Raw genomic sequence first — 15807 nt, 5'->3', positions numbered from 1 at the left:
GACATCGTTTATACATGTAAAAAAAAGTTATTCAGTTCGAACGCGTCAAAGATACGTGCAATAATATCTTTGGCGCTGCCGACATATCACCCTGATAAGAAAAATATTAACATTTTCTCAACACTCCACGTACGCTAGTATGCTCACACTATACACTGAAGACAAAACAAAATTTAGGAAGCAAGATGTCAGTTCGCCTTACGATAGTGCTCATACTCTCACTCACTCTCTCTTTCTCTTTCTTTCTCTCTCACAAGACACTCACGTATTTTCTCGCGCGCGCGCGAATCGCATCTCCGTTTGTAGAAGTAGAGATATAAAATTTTACAGGATTATTATTACCACAAGAATGGTCTGAACGTCCTCTCTCGTTCTCTCTCTCTCTCTTTCTCCCCGTGAAAATTATACAGCAACTTCCAGCTTGATTCCAACTATTCGTATTCGAGGTCAATCAACGCGTGCTCGCTTACAAAAGTCATCTTCAGGACATCAAAACCTTTTATTTCGTTTCTCAATGAATAACGGTAAATTAAATATATAGTAACAAAATAAAGAACATGCCATTTTTTTGGCTAGCAGGCTGGCTGGCTGGCTGGCTGGGTCTCACTCGCATTTCCAATCCAAAGAGTTCAATCAACCGAAACTCTAAGTACTAATGTCACACAAAGTATGTCGTGTGTAACTTTGTGAATTACGTGATATACACATCTTCCCGTGTCGCATTGTAAGAATGTTGCATTTCTAATCACATAATCATACGCTCTCTCTCTCTCTCTCTCTCCATCCCTTTCATTCTCTCGCTTTCCCTCTCTCCCTCGCACAGCGAAATTAGAGCCTTGACTGATACGACTCTTTGAATGAACAATTTGTAAGAAGTTCGATACCTCTCTCGTATAAAACATTTCAGCGATCGCAATCAAGGTTGTTGCTACGATCTGGAGTTATAGTCTTAGCGCGCTCCTGGAACAAACGAAAGCGACGTTGAAATTATACAAAATAATTATTTAACTGATTGATCTTTGTTAAGGATAACACATGGCTGCGCGAATCTCGTTCTTTGCTAATGTCACTTTTCTATTATATCACACATGACAGCGTGTTGTACGTCAATGTAAGTTTCTTTCGTTACAATTTTATGATTTAGAAGACGCACGCTATAACGAGTCTCCTTTAGACAATTTCTAAGATCAAGATCAGATTATACAATATACCAGTGAAATCAGCAATGAATGCGATACATTAAATCTTCCAAGTTTTATGTGTGAAGCTAAAGAGACACTCGATGTAATAAGATACGTCGTATTTCAAACAATTTGGCAATGTCTTTGAATAAATTCACAACTTGTTAATTATTTACCGTGATAACCGTTCTTTGCAAATAAGTTCTCAGAGAAACTTGAAACTGTGCACAAACTGTAAAAAAAATGCGTACATGTCGATACACATCAAAAATTTGGTTGAAACAAAAAGAAAATTGTAACATAGAACGCACTTTTCTATGCGTTTAATATTACTGTGCGTTAATTGATTTCTGGTTAAATGTTAATCAGAGTGAAGCATACTTGTATCTCCGCAAATGTTAGTCGTTATCATTAGTAAAGATGCAAAGAGAAATCTATCGTCCACAAAATTTTGCGAGGTGTCGGTTGATCGGAGCGGAAGGTTAGAGGCATTTTTACTTCGGGACTTCGACTTATTGCTTCTTGGTAGAGTGATTTGTGCCAATTGATACGTTATTGAGTTTCGTAGCGGGCTCCAACCATTTTTTCAACTTGATATTCGCTATTAAGATGAATCGATGTTAAGAACGTTAATGATTGTGGTGACCGCACGTAGCACAATGACACGGGAGATATGTATGCATGGATTCCTAATGGAATCTACAAACTATGTGCACATGCTACAAAAGATCGATTCCAAAAACTTTGGTTGCACCTGATTGAGCGTTGGCCTGAGTAGGTGCCTGACCTTGGCTTTGTCCTTGCCCTTGAGCACCTTGAGCACCTTGAGAGGGACCTGGTCCGGCTGTTGCCACCCCACCACTGATAGTACTGTTCCCTACTTTTTGCTTCAGTATCGTCCAATCGAATGTGAAATCGTATTGATGGTTCAACGTACGGAAAAGTATGCGGAAGAGTTGACGTAAATACATGTAATCTGGGCTCTCTTCGAAGCGTAAGCCTCGCGTATAATTCAAGTACATCGCGAACTCGGCGGGGAATCCCTGAAAAGATAAAAAAACATACAAGATACTCCGTGTTACAGATGCAAGTGTCATACGGGAGCGACACGCGCCAGAAAAATACGTAAGATGCATTGGGTGTACCTTGCATAAGACTTCAACTGGCGTTGACATTTTCTTCTCACTAATTTTTTCATACTTCTGCTTCTTCGTCGCCGCCTTGAGACCTTGCCAGGGCAATGATCCCCGGTTAAAGTACATGAGGACGTAACCAAGTGATTCCATGTCATCGCGACGACTCTGCTCGATCCCAAGGTGTGCGTTAATAGAAGCATACCTTGCAGTACCGGTTAAGTTTTTATCTTCACGATATATTATGTGCAGTCTTGTACGACTGTCTCTGTACTTCTTGGCCAATCCAAAATCAATTAGATATAGCTGCAACATTGGTTTTTTCATAGTTTAGAGCATCGTGTGAAATTAATCTGTGATATGGATTAACAGCAAGCAGAGGGTTAATAAAAACATTTACCTTGTTACAATGCCGACCAATACCCATTAAAAAATTGTCCGGTTTTATGTCTCTGTGAATGAAGTGTTTGCAGTGAACATATTCAATCCTACCGATCATTTGATCCGCCAACATCAAGACTGTCTTAATAGTAAACCTTCTTGAGCAGAAGGTGAACAGATCCTCCAAAGAAGGCCCGAGAAGATCCATGACAAGAACATTGTACTCGCGTTCTTGACCATACCTAAAAAAACATCGCAAGTCTTATGAATTCTTTGATTCTCATAAATTTGAATTGATAATGTAACTTACACGATCCATTGCAATAATGGAAGCCGCGCAGAAGATAAAATATCTAAATAAAATACACGAAGGATAAGGTAATTAGATTCTCTAATTACCAGCGTATATGCGGTATTCCTATGCCACCGTGTAATATTTTGTACAGCTTTGACTCGTATAAAAGCTGCGGGTGCCGGGCTCTCATGTTCTCCAACTTGACTGCAACTTCCTAGAATGCAACATGCGCTGTCAGATTATGTAGCGTCTCACAGATTCCTCTGACTCAAAAGCCACAAGAAACTAGACGAGTGAGTGACTAACAAAATTATGCAACATGATGACTCGCAGAATGATTGCGTTTTAAAAAGTCTTAACGTAGTTCTTAAAGATAGTATTGTAAAAATATTTTTCAAAGATAGACTTGAACAAGCGATAATAAAATACAAGCATAAGGCGGAATAACTGTATCCTAACATCCAGAAGTATTAGTTGAAATGTGTGTCAATTTAAGGGTAATGTGGTTCATTGCTTGACAGTGATTCTACACTGGCACGATACGCAATCCAATCAGAATATGCTCTTTAATTGCATAGAGAACGATAAGTCACTCTAGCAGGATTTTAAGTTACATATGAATCACACCTGAACTCTACTCAAGCTGAAAGGTAACCGAAAGGTAACGCTAACAACGATCGGCTGAACAGGGAAACAAGCAGCGGTAGAGACGAAACGATCATTGTCATATTTTCACCTCTGCCCGTCGCGATTAATTCCACCTTCCTTCCTGCGCCTTATAACCTCGCGAGACACAGAACCCGGGACCTGGTCGATCTCGACGAATTCCGGCGAGCCGTCTCGAGGCGGACACGCGGAAACCCGGACGCGGGCCACTTTCGTCAACGAGATACGAACGCCGTTCTCGGCGTTACACCGATAATTAATATTACGACGAACGCCGAAATTTATCTCGAGCGCAGGACACGCACGTCATTCGCGACACCGTGTGGGCATTTTCTCTCGGACGATCCGCACGGAGCGGCGAGCGTGTGTTGTACCCGCATTGCAATCCGTGGGGGGTGCGTTTGACCACGGGGAGCCTCGCCGTCGCCCGAGAAGAACCCGTCGCTCGGCCGACCGATGTGACGTATCGGCGGTGAGTTCGCGTTGCGAAGGGTCGCGAGAGATCTCTCGGTGGCCAGATCTCGGTCTCGCAGCGGAGGTCGCGTCGGCGTCATCGTCGTTGTCATGTTAATGAAAGAGCAACACCGATCGCGTGGACGACGAGGACGAGTCGACGGGAGCGTGAAGGGACGCAACGGGAAACGCGACGGAGGCGGTCGAGCTGGCAGCCAGCCGTGCTAACTACCGAGAATCTCTCCCTCTCTCTCTCTCTCTCGTCCCATACCTCGCCATTGGAGATGTTGATGCCGAGGTAAATGTCGCCGAACGAGCCCGAGCCGATCTTCCTCATCAACCTGTACTTGCCACCCGCAATAAACTCATTCTTTGTTATTGATATCGCTAACGACGCCATGTCACTACTCTCTCGGTGTGTCTTCTCTCTCCACTTCTTCCTTTTTCTTCTCACTGTCCGGCTCTACCCTCGCACTGCGTCCCCTATACGGCGGTGTAGTTTTGCACCTACGGTCTCTCTCTCTCCCTCTCTCTCTTTCCCACTCGTCCCACGATCCCACTTTCTCTCTCTCTCTCTCTCTCTTTTTCCGGCCGTGTATGCGGCTCCCGTTTTCGCGCACGCAGGTCGACTCGCAGATCGAGGCACAGAGAGAGAGCGATACCGGGGCGTATCAGGACGCTCCGTGAAAGCCGAAATCTCGGCTCGACTTCACAGCTCGCCTACGTCGGGGACGCTCGCGATATCACGATGTGCCGGGGTGTCTCGCGCGCGCTGCACACCGCGTCGGGGGCGAGGAGTCATTGGCAGTGGCACGTACGGCCGCACCGACAGCGCGCCGACATTTTCCCTTTCGCTGCGGACACGACTGACGGTTCCGGAAGCGATGCGTCACACGCAGCCAGCGACGGCAGAGACACCCGTTGCCGCTCAATGGAGCTACTCTTGCGCGTGGTTGCCCGCCGACGACGACGACGACCGTGTGGAGAATTGACGGCGGCGCCGATGGATCCTCGGAGATATCTCCTCTCTCTCTCTCTCTCTCTCGCGCGCGCGTTTCGTGTGATCGCGTCTCGACAACAGCCGTTTGCTCGCGCGTCCCGAGCGGCCTGAAGTCGCTCGCTTGAGGCCGAAGTACTTCGCGGGCGCTTCGAAACGCGCTTAGATCGCGCCACGAGCGCCCCCGACCTCCTGTCGCGCTCTCGTCGACGGGCTAACGGGAGTTTTTCCCCCGCTAGGCCGCGAGTCACCCGAACGAGCAGCTCGACGCGCGAACGAGCGAGTTCCGAATCTCGGTCGGCGCGCTGTCGCATTTTTCGCCAGCGACGAAACATGGCTATGTAAATACGATCATCCGAGCGATCGTCCCGATGACTCCGTGGAGCGGATCATCCGTACGGCGTGAATCTGCTCGCGAACGCCGATCCGGAACTCGGCCGATGTGGGTCAAAGGTGCCGTCTCGAACGCGTTTTCTTTCTCTCTCTGACTCTCCTCTCTCTCGCGGATACGGCACCGGGACCTCGTGCTACTTATTCGTATCTTTATAGACCATTGTTCGCGCGTGGCCGGCGGCGGCCCGTTGGCTAACGAGCGTCCGTCGCTCGAATGGTCCGTAATGACGACAACCTGACGGACTGTGACGGGAACAGCCGGAGAAACTCGCGCGCGATCGTTTCGGCCGCGAAGAGCGGTTTTTGAAGCGCCAATGATGACATCTGGCTTCGCGGACTTCTCGAGGCGCGCGCGCGCTCAACATGGCGGCGACCCGCTGATACGTCTTCGACGTGATGTAGAGTCGATCGCTTCGTCGATCGTTCGTATCTACGAGCCAGCGTGAAATTCAAGGTCTGCTTCCGGTGCCACGTCCCGAGAAGGGAAGACACCTTTGGAGAGCAGAGGAAGGAGACAAGCGGGATCTATGGCGAGCGTCCTGCTGCGAAACACTGCGGGTGTGAGGTTAGGCAGGCACCTGGGGAACAGTCTGAGAATAGTCGTGAGCCAGGAGAGGCACGCAATGACGAGCCGGGCGAGGCTGGGAAAGGTTCTCGAGGAGTTGCAGAAGAATCCCTATTACGATAAGTATGCGGGGAAGATCGCACAGATGCAGCGGACCAGCCCGGAGGAATTTCTGCAGCGCGTCGAACAGCAGGAGAAGAAGGCTTTCGAGAAGAGAGGTAAATGATCTTTAGATTGTGATCGCTTCAGCGACCTCACTTTTAGATCTCGGGTCAGTCGGAAAATTCGGTTCAATTGTTCGTAGATGTCGTAAAGTCTCTCTGGAATGGAAAGCTCCTAATTTTTTACTTGTTATATAATTAATTTTGATAGCCGTGCAGTAAACATCCCAGGCAGGACAAATGTTTAAAAAATGTCTTAAAGAAATCTTTAAGAAATCTTTGAGAAATTTGTTCCACCTGGGATCTAAAAGCGTAAATTTTCAAAATAGAAACGATGATATGTAATTTCAGTTATTCAGGTGTATTGTTTCACATATCCATGTTTATTGTAAACATTGGAGTGAAAGTGTGGTAATTTAATGACAATGATGCAGGCTACTTGATGTTTCCTGCATTTGCTGTCAATAGAACTAATTTTGGAGAGTGTAACAAAGTATTGTGCAATTAGAGAGTATCAGTTTAACCCAGGCAACATTAAGATGTTCTAAGGACATCTTTTAGAGTCTAAAATTTAGACAATAAGTGTCTTTTAGACACATAGGTGTTGTTGGGTAAGTATTTTTATTTCAATTTTGAGATTTGCATTTATCTAGTCTAAAACAAAACGAAGGAAGAAAGCACAAATATTGAGCAACAAACCTTATTAACTTTATTTTAAAACAAATGCAAATTTTTCCGTATATAACAGCATAACGCAATGTAAAAATAATTACTTATTAATTCTGTACAACAGTGAATATTATTTAGTACGCCTGTAAGAACGAACACACAGATTTTCCAGTTCTTGAAACTTCGAATATTCAGGTATTCGAGTATCCAAATATTTGAACTTTCACACTTCAAAATTTCATTATCCAAATATGACGCGTTGAAGGTTCGAAGTTCGAGGCTTCGGATATCATTTCTAGCCCCGATAAAAAAACGCTTCAGTGTACACTTCTTGAACTAACCGGTGCAGGAACAGAAAACAAACCTCTGATATCGTCATGATGTCCTATTTGCCGGAGCATTGGCAAGTGATGATAAACACAACAGCGACGAGTCGACCTACGAATGATCTTCCACTGAATGCGGCGATGGAGCCAAATTTAACAAGGAGACGAAACTCCTCGACAAATTTTCGACTGACCTGATAATTAGTCTGATACCGTTATCTCTATTCACCTTTTTTCCCGAGACGCTCATCCGCTCATGCTCATCTTCCTCGTGTGCGTCTGTTGCATTGGTGAGTGAGAAATGTTCGAACGTTATTGTTAAAGAGAGACGCGAGAGAGCTGCGAAGTTCTACCGGAGCGAGGCGAAGCCAATATTGGAGCAGTCCGGCACGCAAACGCAGGGAGGTCGGTTGAACGACATAATGAAGGTCGACATGATAAGAGACAAGTCGAAGGAGGAGATAACGGAGATATGGAAGGAGTATCACGAGCGGAAGGACTGCATTTGCGGTACGATGACGGCCGTGCAGTACGAGAAGATGTTCGCGCGCGGCGAGCGGTATCCCACGTTCCTCCTGCCGTTGCCACGCGAGCACGGTTACGAGTTCATAATGTGCCAGTTCTACGGCCCCGAGGTGCACATGACGCCGCTCCTTTGGTACCAGACACACAAGGAGAACGCGTCCGAGTGCTTAACAATGATACATTACACCGAATTGAGAGACGAGAAGGACGTCGTGCTTATGCGCGGGGAATTCGATACGAAATTGCTGGATGTGCAGGAGGCCCAGTGTCTGGCCAATGAGCTGCAGTTGTACTACTGTACCGACAATGAGCACAGGTTGCAGCTGCTCGACACGTTCACCCACAATCCAAATGAATTCAAGCACATGGATCTGATAGCTCAGCTGGAAACGATATCTCTCGAACCGGGCACCGTCGAGAATGAGAAATGAGAGATTTCGCGACGTCCCTCCGTGTTATGCTTCATTGTTGTGTAATGTATTGTAATTATGTGTGTATAGAATTATAGAAAAATAAACGTGTAAATCCAAGGCTGAGAGTCTGAACGTCACTTCACGCGCATTCGTGAAGATACTTTTGCCGCGTCGTGGAAATGCACCGTTCAATACGAACTTTATATTCCTTCGTAGAGAATACCTTCATGTCTGCTAAGCTGCGCTTGTAATGAACGTACGTAGTAAGTTCCCGGCCTGACGCAGGTTAAAACACAAATTCCCAGGTAATAATGAGTGGTTTGTGGTTCCGTTGATCATTGAAGTACACCGTATTGGATCTTCCTCGCGTATATTTTGTATTTCTTCTACGGAGAAGAAAGATCTCGGTTGCGACGATAACGAATGTTGTTGATTTGAATTTCAGTCGAGCACGTAACAACGCCCAGATACGAGCCCTCGAGATTCTCGATATTTCCTCATCTGTTGAAAAACGTACGGCCACCGTGGGGTCAAACGATCAGGAGACGATATGTTCAAGATCTGTCGCGGAACAAGTGCATTACCACGCCTATTTTTTACGTGAACGCTGGTACGCTGCATTCCTTTTTTTTCTTTTTTTTTTAGTTCAAATTTTTTGATCTCAAGCAAAGTCGACAATGCGATCGCAGGGTCGTGTAGTCGCAGTCGCTCGAGTCGGCGGTCCACTTTCAATTCCAACGACAGATGGTCATGCACGATCTTGCGACCGTTTTATAGACGAGCCTTTAATCCGGATCTACGACAGGTGTAATAAGCCTTTAGTGTTTTGTTGGAAATGTTAATATCAATTCAAGACTCGTATTCTCATATATATATATATATATATATATATATATATATATATATATATATATATATATATATATATATATATATATATATATATATATATATATATATATATATATATATATATATATATATATATATATATATATATATATATATATATATATATATATATATATATATATATATATATATATATATATATATATATATATATATATATATATATATATATATATATATATATATATATATATATATATATATATATATATATATATATATATATATATATATATATATATATATATATATATATATATATATATATATATATATATATATATATATATATATATATATATATATATATATATATATATATATATATATATATATATATATATATATATATATATATATATATATATATATATATATATATATATATATATATATATATATATATATATATATATATATATATATATATATATATATATATATATATATATATATATATATATATATATATATATATATATATATATATATATATATATATATATATATATATATATATATATATATATATATATATATATATATATATATATATATATATATGCAAGAATGTATAATCTTACATGAAAATAAAACTTGCTCTTATATACATGATAAATAATTTTCACGAATCTTGAGAGGAAAAAATATCGGGTAGAAAGCTAAAAAGTAGGTCTAGTAACTAAATTTTAACTATACGAGCAGCTGACTCCTTCTTTCGTGTTGCATCCCGGCGACTATCGATGCCTCGACATTTCCGTCGAAGAGAAATGAACATGAAACTGTTTCGAGAACCTCCTGCTAAAATTAACCCGATAAGCAATCTGTTAGCAGTCTGACGACAGATCGAGCAGGATCTGTCGACAAATCTATAGACATCTGTGTCCGCAATCTGCTGTTATGCCGTCGACGAATATGCTGATAGAATCTGATAACAAATTGGCGGCAGAAAGCGAGCAGGATTTGCAGTGTGTTCCATTTAAATACATCGGAACAACAGATCCCGTTCGATTCCTGCCGTCAGTCCGGCATCAGATTTTACGAGTAATACGAGAATACGAGTCTTGAATTGATAACTTCTTCCTCCTGCGTAGATCCAGCCTTACCGTCTGTTTGTCAGCAGTAAAACTAAAAACGAACGCTGTCTTTTGCATTGTCAGGTCCGCACATCGGACATTTGTACAGCGCGGTTCTGGCCGACGCCGTGGCCCGCTACAACGCCATGCTGGGTCACAGGACATTCCTGATCACCGGCACCGACGAGCACGGCAACAAGATCAGAGCGGCCGCAGCCGCGGCGGGCGCGCCGAATCTCGAATATTGCACGAAGGTCTCGCGGCAATTCAGGGAAATGTGCGATAGGTTCGAAGTGGATTACTCGCGTTTCATTAGAACCACAGAAAAGCAGCACCGTGACGCGGTGCATCACTTTTGGGTTCTTAAAACATTACTTTATTCCGACCGCCCGCGCCACGCTGGACGCGTGATCGGCTCACGCTGGAAATTGCGCATTTTCAGAAACGATTGGAGGAAAGGGGACACATCTATCTGGGGAAATACTCGGGATGGTATTGCGTGTCGGACGAGGCGTTCCTGTCCGACATGGAGTTGGCGGAACAGAAAAACCCGAGCGGTGAAACGATCAAGGTATCAGCCGAGTCGGGAAATACAGTGGAGTGGACGGAGGAGGAGAATTACAAGTTCCGACTTAGCGCCCTTCAAGACGATCTCAAGCACTGGCTCAAAGATGGTACGTTGCGGCTTCTATTTACGGCGATTCATTTTCTTCAACGAGCCTTTTCGTAACACTCTTCTCTCGAATCTTTATAGAGAATGTAGTGAGACCAGCATTGTATCACAAGATTTTGTCTGAGTGGGTGGAGGAGGGCACGTGTTTACGAGATCTGAGCATCTCTAGAGTCAGGAACAAAGTGCCGTGGGCGATGCCTTCTCCGTGCGACGAGTCGCACTCGATTTACGTGTGGATGGACGCTTTAGTGAACTACTTAACGGCTCTGGGGTACCCGGACGAGTCGTTCAAGGAATTCTGGCCACCCGCTGTACAAGTATGTTTTTTTTTTCAGTGACTTTTAACTGTTATCGAGTGTCCTGCAGGCTATCCTGCGAAATGTATAAATCACCGTTAAATTGCTCGACGAATTCTATATGAAAAGAATACGCTGATCGCGCGAACAGGTGATCGGGAAAGACATATTGAAGTTCCACGGTGTCTATTGGCCGGCATTCTTAATAGCGGCGGGTCTCGAGCCTCCAAGGACACTGCTCTGTCACGCTCATTGGACCGTGGATCACCAGAAAATGTCGAAATCGAAAGGAAACGTGATATCGCCGTTTGAAGCCGCGAATGATTACTCGGAGGACGGACTGCGATATTTCCTTCTGAGAGAGGCGGTGCCGCAGAACGACGCGAGTAAGACGAATCTGATTTTATTCGTTATGCAGAACGAGTACAATAATTCTTACCACTTGGGGTGTCTTGGGTCTTGGGAAAAGAAAAGAATTTTACTAATGATTCAATGGGAAAAGCGAGAAGAGTTTACATTTACTTAGAAGGTGTGTTCAAAGTGTTCCTTCCAGAAACTTTCAACGTACACCCTCATGCATTACAGATTACAGTTCGACGAAAATTACGAACGTACTGAACTCCGAATTGGCGGACACGCTGGGCAACCTGGTGAGCCGTTGTGCCGGCAAGACGATCAACCCGTCGAGGGAGTTCCCCGACCCGGCCAAGTATTGGAACGTGCTACAGTCTCAGACGGCCGTCGAGACTAAGGAGGCTCTGCGGTCTCTCGGCGAGAGTACGCGCAAGAGCTACGAGGAGTACAACTTGCACCACGTCGTGGACGCGGTGATGAGCGCGCTCCATTCCGCGAATAAGATGGTGGCACACCACGAGCCCTGGCAGCTGAGAAAGCGGCCCGATCATGCGGACTCGAGAGAGCTCAGAGCTGTGATCTCGCTCGCGCTGGAAAGCAGCAGGATAGCCGCTCTGATACTGTATCCGATCGCGCCGAGGCTGAGCGGCGGTCTGCTCGATTTTCTGAACGTCCGGAAGGAGAATCGCGCGTGGACGGACACCGTGCCTGAGTACTTCAACGGCGGCGGCGGCGCGAAAGAGAGATGCATCGAGCGGAACAGCGTAATATTGTTTAAGAAAATTAGAAGTCAATAAAGGAAAGAAAAAAAAAAATACCCAGAGTCACTACGGAGCCGGCTTATCGCGAATCTGTCGGTCGTAGAATCGCCCGACGCAATGAGAGACATCGATCGTTCCGTTTGTCGACGGAATGCGGGATGGAGGGAATCGATAGCAAGTAAGCAAAGAGAGAAAGATCTAATATTCTCATGTGTATCTCGAAGTCTCTTACTCTAATATATTTACAGAGAACGGTCATTCGAATATATCATTAGTATACATCAACATTGCGCACGAGTCGTGCCGGCGAGAGAGTCCCATGTTTGTTCTTTCACTCGTTCTTTCGTCCGTTCGCTTTTACGTTCGTTCGTTCGTTCGTTCGTTCGTTCGTTCGTTCGACTGTTCATTCGTACAGAGAACGTACTTTCCATTTCCAGTTAGAGTACCTCGGCTCAGACGCATCGAGTATCTGCGTCTTTTTATATCATGACTTGGTTTTGAGAAGAAAGCAGGGAGCACACACTGCTGCATAATGCATAACGCGTAATGAACCAAACAGAATCCTTTGTTTCTATCTTCAGGATGGAAATGAAGGACTTTGATTGGCTCATCCCCTTATGCGTTATGCAGAAATGTGTGCTCCCCGCTTTCTTCTCAGAACCAACAGTCGTAATACAAAATTATGTAGATACGATGTGAGCTAAAATACTCCAACCGGAAGTGAATGGCATTATTGGAGTTCTCTGTATACTCGGTTTCAACATGGTTTCAGTATTTTCTTTTTTTTTTGGAATGTAGCCGATGATCCTAACTTCTGGGAATTAATCAAAAACAAATTCCGTATGGGATCATTGTCTGTGTTTCAAACTGCATTGAATGAAAGTGTTCAAACCGTTTTGAAACCAAGTGTACAGCAAACTCCTGTTAACTACCGTTAACAGAGTCATCTGTACTTTTGTCCGTACGTCCGTTCGACCGATCGTTCTTACATGTTTATGCGACACGCATTATTTTCGCACGATACAACGCATTCGTGATGCACGCAGCAGCAGCAGTTCGCATTCCCTCTGCGCGCCGGATCGCGGTGCGCTCTGCGTATCGTAGATATAGATGTATCAAGGAAGCTCGACGGATCGCCCGCGAACGCCAGAAATTGGCCCGTGACTACTTCCTTCCGCTTGGATATGTCGTGATGCAGAATTGAGTTTTGAGATTCGACGGGTGGCACCGACGACGACGACGACGATCGTTATATATCGCGTCGATGTCCGAGCGCGGCCGCGGAGTCGAGATCTCGCCGGGTCTCCCGCGAATATCACCGCCCGCATGCGAGAGTCCTTTTTTCGCGGCGCGTCTCTCGTCGCGCGCCCCGTCAAATAGAAAAATAATTAAATGGCTATTTACAAGATGGGAAATGAATTTTCTCTTTTTTTTTTCTTCTGTAGACGCGCGGCGTCGCTCTCGCCGCGCGCTGACCTCCTATTGCTATTGAAGTTTTCTTCATTTTCTTTTCTCCTCCTCTTCCACATCTTTACGCTCTGCGAGACAGACGTTGCTATTTAGAAACGTGTCATCTCGAGTAACACATCCAGCTTTAACATCGTAGATCGGCTATCGACATTGCTCCATTAGTTACGATTGCTTGACGAGATTAGTATACTAAGCGCTACATTCGGATACTTTTTTTTTCTATTAATCGACAAATTTCTCCACTCTATGCCTGTCGTCGTATCACTTAGAGAAAGAGAGAAGGCGACGGGGGGGGGAGGGATAGGAAGAAGAGATACTACGATTTCGGTGGATCATGTCTTTTGGATATGCCTCGAAAGTTAGGTTCCGGTGATTGTCTTTAACGATGATCTCCGCAAACTGTCGCGCTCGCACGCATCGAACACCGCGTAGTCTTCGCGCTAAAAAAAAAAAGAAAGAAAAAAACAAAAAGAGAAGGGGAAGTGCCTTTTTATCGTAACGCTCAACGCTGGTTTTTACCGTCAAAATAGGTCACGTGATCAAAGTTGTTGGACAGTGAAAAACACACGGGAAGGGTATAACAATGTCGAATTTTGAATATTACAGTCCCGCACATACTTTCTCCTTGAGAATTGTATCATTCCGAAATAAGTATTATACGCGAAAAGACTGCACAGAAAAAATAATAAAACACATAATGAGCAACATGAAGCATTTTAATATCTAAATTAGTGGTTCACATTACGCGACGCGAGGTAATATTAGACCTTCAGCCTTCAGGGTAAATTTTCGTACGGAAAAAGGGCTCTAAAAGGCTCCCGGAGGTAATTGAAGAAAGATAACATTATCGGCTATTTTTAGTCATCCGATATAAATATCTGGATATTAGGGCATAATAAGTATCAATTTTTTAATTTGCGGTTACCCCTCAATGTTTTATCGATATGTACACAGATTCACAATGGCTGTGTTCGTATATTCGCTGCCAGTACTGAAAATATTTGTGTTACGCATATTATATTGGGTCGTTCGATAAGTTCGTAGGGGTTTTCTGCGAAGGGTTCGAGGCCGATACTTTTTTATAGTTGGGCATAACTTTATACAGTAATGTATCGATCGTTTTTTTCGAGAACAGAAGGTCGTCGGAAAAAACGACAGAGAGAAAATAAGACTATCTAATGGGGGTATTGATTTTGAGAGATTTTTGTAAAACTCTCGACGGACTTGTCGAACAATTCACAATAGACTGACAATGAATATATATGAATACAGCCCAATAAAACGTATAAAATATTTCTTAAACATGTAAAATAAACTGCATTTCTGCAGTTCATCATTTACGCTGATTTGACGCAAATTTACCAAGAAACTTGTCGACTGGAGGGAGGTTCTTAAACAGAGAAATTTTCCTGTACATCAAATCCCGTAAGAGCCAATGGCCTTTAATATTACCTCGTCGGTGCGTCACGCTAGAAGCTAAATAAAATCGAATTTTTTCTTCTTTCACAGCTGATCAGATTAAGACCACGTGACCGCGTTTCGACACTGCAATGAGCATCTCACAAGTTGACACCTGGTATTCATAGTCAAATTTTATATTTAACCCTCGCAAGAAAAAATGAAATAACGAAACATGAACAGAAAGGAGTCGTGAGTGATCCAAATATATGAATATGCATTCCGTTTGATTGAAACTAAAGTTCATTAATCATATGGAACCAATAAGCAAGAATATAAAAAAAAAAACAATATATAATAATATAATAAATAAACATCCCTTGCTGAAGTAATGAATGACTCCGATTTTTCCTCGCGAGGATTAAGACTATCTTAAGTTCATCTTCAAATGCATCCCCAATAAACATTAACCAAGATGAATTTAAGACGATCCTAAATACAAGATCCGACTATAAATACCAGTTCTAGACTCTCCGGATTGCGCGCATAAAAACGCATTTTAGACAAATTCGCGCCACCGATCGATCTACTCAAAAAGCATCGCGTCTCCCGTAAAACAATTTTTACCGGCTCATCGTAATCGTTTCAATTGTCTCGCGAGGAGGCGGAGACGCGAAGTGCCGAGAATTCCCTTTGTTCCGGTCGTTTT

The 15807-nt window shown here is 43.7% G+C and overlaps 2 protein-coding genes across 4 annotated transcripts; one reads left to right on the top strand and one right to left on the bottom strand.

Annotated features, from left to right (window-relative positions):
• Positions 1–338: 338 nt before the first annotated feature.
• Positions 339–4988, bottom strand: LOC106742369 (casein kinase I isoform alpha-like). Of its 3 annotated transcripts, none has more exons than XM_014615246.1 (6): positions 4381–4987; positions 3095–3204; positions 2715–2937; positions 2327–2620; positions 1936–2224; positions 339–960 (listed from the first exon to the last, which is right to left on the bottom strand). In XM_014615246.1, the coding sequence occupies exons 1-6, from the start codon at positions 4507–4509 to the stop codon at positions 950–952; spliced, it is 1056 nt and encodes a 351-aa protein (XP_014470732.1). In that variant the 5' UTR covers positions 4510–4987; the 3' UTR covers positions 339–949. The 3 variants fall into 3 exon arrangements, with proteins under 3 accessions (XP_014470732.1, XP_014470733.1, XP_014470734.1); XM_014615247.1 differs by having other exon boundaries at positions 1969–2224; XM_014615248.1 differs by lacking the exon at positions 339–960 and adding an exon at positions 1567–1782 and having other exon boundaries at positions 4381–4988.
• Positions 4989–5831: 843 nt separating this feature from the next.
• On the top strand, positions 5832–15446 carry LOC106742368 (methionine--tRNA ligase, mitochondrial). The gene is made up of 7 exons (XM_014615245.1): positions 5832–6282; positions 8604–8768; positions 10231–10505; positions 10589–10820; positions 10901–11136; positions 11267–11501; positions 11701–15446. Exons 1-7 carry the CDS (start codon positions 6027–6029, stop codon positions 12264–12266), a joined length of 1965 nt encoding a protein of 654 aa, XP_014470731.1. The 5' UTR covers positions 5832–6026; the 3' UTR covers positions 12267–15446.
• The last annotated feature ends 361 nt before the right edge of the window (positions 15447–15807 follow it).

This window comes from Dinoponera quadriceps, unplaced genomic scaffold, assembly GCF_001313825.1.
Source record: "Dinoponera quadriceps isolate SergipeBrazil2010 unplaced genomic scaffold, ASM131382v1 scaffold629, whole genome shotgun sequence".
In the NCBI taxonomy this organism is placed as follows: Eukaryota; Metazoa; Arthropoda; class Insecta; order Hymenoptera; family Formicidae; genus Dinoponera; species Dinoponera quadriceps.
Note: the sequence above shows the minus strand (reverse complement) of the source record. Positions and strands in the feature narration are given on the sequence as shown.